The sequence below is a fragment of the Lontra canadensis genome, unplaced genomic scaffold, assembly GCF_010015895.1.
Source record: "Lontra canadensis isolate GAN:19392208 unplaced genomic scaffold, GSC_riverotter_1.0 scaffold1366, whole genome shotgun sequence".
Classification (NCBI taxonomy): Eukaryota; Metazoa; Chordata; class Mammalia; order Carnivora; family Mustelidae; genus Lontra; species Lontra canadensis.
In genome coordinates, this window is record NW_022632350.1 from 3758 (window position 1) to 11094 (window position 7337).

The following is a 7337-nucleotide window of genomic DNA, read 5'->3' on the forward strand; positions in this document are numbered from 1 at the left end:
GAAGTTACCCCCCCGCGTACACCCCTACTCTTCAAAACCTTTTTTCTCATATGACAATTATAGTTAGGTTTTTGTTTCCTACGTAGCCCCAGCCTAGAATATAAATTTCACGAGAGCAGAGACCTTAGCGGGGAGGACTACCTGAATTTCAGGATTCATCCATTTGTGTCTCCCGCCGGTGCCGCCAGTCAGAGCAGCGAGTTCATCGGTCAAGGTCTCTACCCTCAGAGGTCTAATGATCTAGTGAGGACTTTAGCAAGCAAGAAGCAGTCATGCTCGGCTTCGAAGCGCAGGTCTCTTCAGAAAGGCAAACAGATACGGAGACTCTTCTCTACAGTGCCCAGTCTCCTCTACAGACTTGAGGGGAGCGGCAGAAGCCAGGGCTCGGGGGCAGGTTTGAGGTGGAATCTGGGGCAAAGGGGCCGTCTCATTTGACAATCCGGATCGGGAGATTCCAAAGTGACGGGGTGGGGGGTTGATGGGCAGTCCTAGACGTAGAGTAGGATTACAGAGTGCAGGATACAGGATATCCGGCCGGGACGAGAATTCAAAAAGTGGCAAAATAAGTAATCTTCTGAGTATTTCCGTACAAAACGTTGCGTCGGCCTATACTGCGTCTTGAAAGACTTGGACTGGCCCAACCTCCTCCGGGGAGCAGTAGAGCGCGGTCCGCGTAGAGAGTCCTCCTCACGTAGCAGCCGTGGGAAAGAGCGCGCGGGGGGAGCTGGGAAACTCCTCTCGTCGGCCACCATCTTGCTTTCTTTCTAGCCGGCAGTGACCGTGGGTTAGAGCGAGCTTGAGCCATGAAGCTGCTAAGCAGAGCCAGGTCCCTCTCGGTGAGCACAGCCGGCGGGCATGGGGCAGGGTTGGGGAGCAGTTTGTCAGCAAGGTGATACGGACCGGAGGTGCTTGGTTTGGAGCTCCGGGGCCTTGGGCTTCCGTCTGCCCTTCAGACGGACTCTGCGGGCCAAGCGGTCTGCAAGCCGGGTGGGTCGGGCGTTGGAGGTCCAGGTCGTGCTACGAGCAAGAGACCTAACGCCGGAAAACCTGAAGAGAATAGGGAAAGGGGTTGAGAGCGGGGGTGAAGCGAGTCGGTGGCGAAACTTTTGAAGGTCACTGCTGCACTTGCCTGCCGGAGGTGGAAACCGCGAGCCCCGGCGGCCAGGGGGCCGGCGTAGACCTACCCCTCCAACCCTCACCCTGTCAGCTCTGGCCTCTGCTTCTTAGTGTATCACGGAGCATCAGTTTCCCTGACGGTTAAGGGGGCTTATGAGTAAAATTTTAAGGAAGAAATGAGCTAATGCATGTATACTGCTTATCACTGTTCTAGAACTTATTATGGTGTTCTGCCAGGATAACGTGTTTTTTTTTTTTTTTTAAGATTTTATTTATTTGACAGAGAGAGATCACAAGTAGGCAGACAGGCAGAGAGAGAGAGGGGAGGAAGCAGGCTCCTTGCGGAGCAGAGAGCCTGATGCGGGGCTCGATCCCAGGACCCCGTGATCATGACCTGAGCTGAAAGCAGAGGCTTTAAACCCACTGAGCCACCCAGGCGCCCCAGGATAACGTGTTTTTCTCCATGACTTGTTAGAGAAGTCTAGGAGGGCCTCTTGGTCGGCCCTCGGGGGCTGCTTAAGACGACTCCACCAAGCCCAAGCGATACATAGTTGTTACTTGGGGCAAACGCCTCACATGTCAGTGTGCTACCACAGTGGAGCGCTGGTTATCAAGAGGGGAGGAGAGGAACACTTTTAAGAATCTCAGCTGGGCCAGTTTTGGCCCCAGGAGATAGTTGGCAACATCTGAAAACATTTTTGGTTGTAACAACCTGTAAGGGAGTGCCAGCTGGCCTCTAGAGTACAGAAATGCTTCTGAATATCTTGCAGTGCATAAGCATATCCTCCCCACAACAAAAAATTACCTAGCCTGGGGCGCCTGGGTGGCTCCGTGGGATAAGCCTCTGCCTTCAGCTCAGGTCAGGATCCCAGGGTTCTGGGATGGAGCCCCCGAATCCGCCTCTCTGCTAAGCAGGGAGCTGGCTTCCCCCTCTCTGCCTGCCTGCCTGCCTCTCTGCCTACTTGTGATCTCTGTCAAATAAATAAAATCTTTAAAAAAAAAAATTACCTAGCCAATAGTATCTGGGTTACTAGGTAACCAGTAACCTGCTAGACAGAGGTGCAGGGAATGGAGTTACCCTGTGCCTAATGTTGAAATAGATATACTGAGGGGCGCCTGGGTGGCTCAGTGGGTTAAGCCTCTGCCTTTGGCTCAGGCCATGATCTCAGTGTCCTGGGATCGAGCCCTGCATCCTCAGCAGGGAGCCTGCTTCCCTTCCTCTCTCTCTGCCTGTCTCTCTGCCTACTTGTGATGTATGTCTGTCAAATAAATAAAAATGAAATCTTTAAAAAGAAAAAAATAAATAGATATACTGTGGATTTTTGCAAATGGAGGTAATTTAAATTTTAGCCTAAATTACCCTTACTGGCACACCTGGACAAACCAGTGATTAAGAATGTTGAGAGCAGCCTAGAGTGGCAAAAGAACCCCAAACTCCTCCATTCCATCCATCCCAACTTCCCAGTAGATAAAAGAACTCAAAGATAACAGTTGGAGAGGACCAGTGTAAACAAATTGCAATAAACTTGAAAGCACTGAATGTTTCTAATTATATCACTCATTTTACAAACAAATAAATTTATTATAGATATTTTGTTATTAAAGTTACCCAGTAATTGACAATTACCAGGATAAATCTTTGCAGCTGATTGGAACGGGACAAATTATAGGCAGTACATAAAGTTTCCCTGCTTCTTGAGGTGAAAGCACCTCAGCCTTGGCAATGGAACTCTAGATGATTCGTATTTGAACGGCTATGCTCCCGTGTCTTAAATTTTACTTTTTAGAGATTCAAAAGGTAAAAATCACAACTAGGGTTAACTGTACCACACCCAGCAAATGAAACTGATGGTAAAACAAAGCTGATTGTAATTAAAAAGTACTAATAGCAAGTGAAAACTGGGAACCAACTCAGTACAGCACTGATGTTGAATATATTACAAACGGCTCTTGAGGACATCCCAGCGCAGGGGCACTGCAGCCTCTGATGGGAGTCCTCCAGAAACTCGAGCAGTACGTTCATTTGATTCAGGGATAACATCTCTTCTAATAACCTCATGAACCTTAGAATGAATTCGATAGCATTGTTTGTCATTTACCCAAAAAACAATAAAGTGAGGCATTTTGGGTCCATTTTCCAGCATTTAAGAGGACACTTTTATGTTTTCAGTGGCTGCATGTAATGAACTGGGAATCTGCTGTCGCTGAAGCTGTTGTTAATCTCAGGGTGATATACATGTGTATTAGAGAAATAAAACCCTTGGTTGTGTGGTCTTACTCTAGCATCCAAGAGAGTGAAGATACTGTGCGAAATATTGGGGTCTTAGAGGAATTTTCCTTGGTATACTTTGTCTGTTTTAAGTTTACTAAAATGATTATAGAGATGAAGTCATTTCACTCGGGAAGTAAACGAAAATGAGACTCTGGGCAGATACGGAAAATAGTAATGCTAAAATCTATGAAAGGGTATGGATGGGGCAGTCCTACATTTTTTCAAAAAATTCCAAAGCATTTTGGAGCCAGAAAGAAGCACCTGAAGCTTTAATAATATAGTTAACAGAGGGGGTGCCTGGGTGGCTCAGTGGGTTAAGCCTCTGCCTTCGGCTCAGGTCATGATCTCAGGGTCCTGGAATCGAGCCCAGCATCGGGCTCTCTGCTCGGCAATGGGCCTGCTTCTCCCCCTTCTCTCCCTCTGCCTGCTTCTCTGCCTACTTGTGATCTCTGTCTGTCAAATAAATAAATAAAATCTTAAAAAAAAAAAAAAAAAGATAGTTAACAGGGAAAAGAAAATACAGTGGTTTTTTCCATTCTAAAAAAATGAACATGTAGGGTTAGGTATTTCTTCAGGCTCTACAAATCACAAATTAAGGATTTAAGAGCGGCTGGGAAGTAATAAGTTAGCTGAATCCTCCCACCCCCATGAAGTTATTTTATCACTGAACACCTTCTGTTTCTGGGCACACCAGAATACAAGACACTTTTCTTGAGAGAAATGTGTGTAACCTGTCTTTTTTGTGTTTAGAGATTTTACTCCCTGAAAGTTGCTCCCAAAGTGAAAGCCACGGCCGCCCCTGCAGGAGCGCCATCACAGCCTCAGGACCTTGAGGTCAGTCCCACTGAGTTGCTCACTGGCCTTTCTGTCTTTGGTAATATAAAAGCGTTGATCACGTCTCATTTTATTTTAAATACAGTTTACCAAATTACCAAACGGCTTAGTGATTGCTTCTCTGGAAAACTATGCTCCTGCCTCAAGAATTGGTTTGTTCATTAAAGCTGGCAGCAGATATGAGGACTCCAACAACTTAGGAACCTCTCATCTGCTTCGTCTTGCATCCAGTTTGGTAAGCATCTTTACTGTCTCACTCAGTTCCGGAATGCTATGGTATCTCGGTCCTACAGAAAAGAAAAGCTGTTGTGTGTTTTGTTTTATAATACTGAAACTAAAAAAGATCCGCTGTGCAGATAAAGTTCTTTTTGAATCTAATGAGAGTTAGACATTAGATTGTGACGTAGTGTGATGTTTGCCAACTTGGCATTAAGAAATTCCTAAAAATACAATTGTTCTTTCTTTTTCCAGACTACTAAAGGAGCTTCATCTTTCAAGATAACCCGTGGAATTGAAGCAGTTGGTGGTAAATTAAGGTTTGTTAAAAATAAGTAACAGTAAATGAATAGTGAAAACACCGGGAAGTATTCGATTATAAGGGAACTTTTCTGTCTTATCAAGGCAGTTAAGGATTTGTTAAACAGACACAAGAAGAAGGCTACTGGGGGCACCTAGGTGGCTCAGTGGGTTGAAGCCTCTGCCTTCGGCTCAGGTCATGATCCCAGGGTCCTGGGATCGAGCCCCACATCGGGCTCTCTGCGGAGCAGGGAGCCTGCTTCCTCCTGTCTCTCTCTCTGCCTGCCTCTCTGCCTCTTTGTGATCTCTGTCTGTCAAATAAATAAATAAAATCTTAAAAAAAAAAAAGAAGGCAGCGGCTACTGAATTTAACTACATCAAAATGTAAATCATCTTTTTGCCTTAAAGTGAAAATTCAAGTAACTGGCAGTAAGTTTTGCAACATAACTAACATAGAAAAGGTTCTTTGGAAAAAATAAAGACCTACAGATTAGAAGACAATCAAATAGCAGATGGATGGACAAAGGCTAGGAACAGTCTATTCCCAGAGGCAGAAGCCAGAAACACTGATCTTTACTTATAATCACGACGCGATGCAGTTACGCGTCAGACTGACGTATCGTGTTGGCCGTGTTACGAGGGAGAATCTTTTCTACGATTAGTGGAATAAATTGATACACTACGTAGAAAAGAATCTAGGAAAATCTAGTAATATTGAATAGGAGCCTATCTTGCAAATTAAGTTGTTAATCCACCTGGGCAAAGATACGATTTATTTTTGTAAAGCCTGGAAATAATTTATTATTTTATTTTTTTTTTTTAAGATTTTATTTATTTATTTGACAGAGAGAGATCACAAGTAGAGAGGCAGGCAGAGAGAGAGAGGAGGAAGCAGGCTCCCTGCTGAGCAGAGAGCCCGACAAGGGACTCGATCCCAGGGCCCTGAGATCATGACCTGAGCGGAAGGCAGTGGCTTAACCCACTGAGCCACCCAGGCGCCCAAGCCTGGAAATAATTTATTAAATGCCATCTTCAGGGAAATGGGATAAGTGAAGTCTGATCTAGTGATGAGATGAGCCCAGGACATAGCAGTTAAAGGATGAACTAGATTATTCCAGTTAAATATTTTGTGGAAAAACAAGATGTTTTTTAAGGTTTGAGTTTTTAAAAAATAATAATATGTAGTGCTAACTTTAAAAAAAGCAGGGGGAGTACCTGGGAGCCTTAGGCAGTTAAACGGCTGCTTTTGGCTCAGGTCGTGATCCTAGGGTGCTGGGATCAAGCCCCACATCAGGCTCTCAGCTCAGCAGGGAGCCTGCTTCCCTTCCTCTCTCTATACAGGCCTCTCTGCCCACCTGTGATCCTTGTCTTGTCAAATAAATAAATAAAATCTTTAAAAAAAATTAAAAAAATAAACCATCTCTACCATCCATCTCCATGATGTCTTTTATGTTCCCCAACTGAAACTCTAGCTATTAAACAGAAACTCCCCACTCTTTTCCGGCAACCCCCTACAGTGACCATTCTACGTTCTATGATTTTGACTTTTCTAGGTTCATCCTGAAATGGAATCACGTTATTTGTTCTTCCAAGACTGATTTACTTCACTTAGCATAATGTCTTCAAGGTGCATCCATGTGTAACATGTCAAGGTTGCCTTCCTTAAAATCTTAAATATTGTATATTTTAGTCGATACATATGTGTATTTTTATACTTCAAAATAATTTTTCCAAAGGAATTGGTTAACAAAGATGTAAGGAAAGCTTATTCTGATTTAGATACTTCACCGTAATTTGTTTCTGATGCAGTGTGACTTCAACCAGGGAAAGCATGGCCTACACTGTGGAATGCCTGCGGGACCATGTGTAAGTACCTGCATGGGTTGACGACACCTGCTTTTAAAGAAACACGTAGCTGCTTAGGTGTCGTCTTTTTTAATGTTGCCTTATGACCTCTGATTTTGGTTTTGGGTTCTTGCTCAGAAATGTAGAACATTGTGCTTACCACAAGGCCTAAAACTTAATACCGAGAACATTACGTTTATGTAGCGTGGACATTGGTTTTAAATTTTTGACTCGAAGCTCTCATCTTGATGTCTTCTGTAGTGATATTCTAATGGAGTTCCTGCTCAATGTCACCACATCACCAGAATTTCGTCGTTGGGAAGTGGCTGCCCTTCAGTCTCAGCTAAGGACTGACAAAGCTGTAGCTTTTCAGAATCCACAGGCTCGTAAGTACATTTTCAGATCCTGTTCACTTCTAAGATACTGGGTTTTTGAGGGGCACCTGGGTGGCTCAGTCGGTTTCACGTCTGCCTTCCGCTTCGGTCATGCATGATCCTGGGATCCTGGGGTCGAGCCCCACATGGAGTTTCCTGCATAGCAGGGAGCGTGCGTCTCCCTCTCCCTCTGCTGCTTCCCCTGCTTGTGCGCGTGCTCTCTCTCTCTGCCAAATAAATAAATGAAATCTTGTTTTAAAAAAAAAGATACTTGGGTTTTTGAGATGATCAATTTGTAGAGGAAAGAAATTGCCATTGAAATTTTTCTCTGCTTGCATTTAAAACTGCCTTTTCCAAAACCAGTCTGGTTTCTTAACTAT

General features: G+C 44.4%; 1 protein-coding gene across 1 annotated transcript; it reads left to right on the forward strand.

The window, feature by feature from the left end:
• Positions 1-779: 779 nt before the first annotated feature.
• On the forward strand, positions 780-7010 carry LOC116863501 (cytochrome b-c1 complex subunit 2, mitochondrial-like; the record flags this gene model as incomplete). The annotated part of the gene is made up of 6 exons (XM_032850955.1): positions 780-836; positions 4139-4222; positions 4308-4457; positions 4694-4758; positions 6548-6604; positions 6845-7010. Coding segments are annotated over exons 1-6 (555 nt in total), but the record flags the coding sequence as incomplete, so codon positions are not given.
• Positions 7011-7337: the final 327 nt, after the last annotated feature.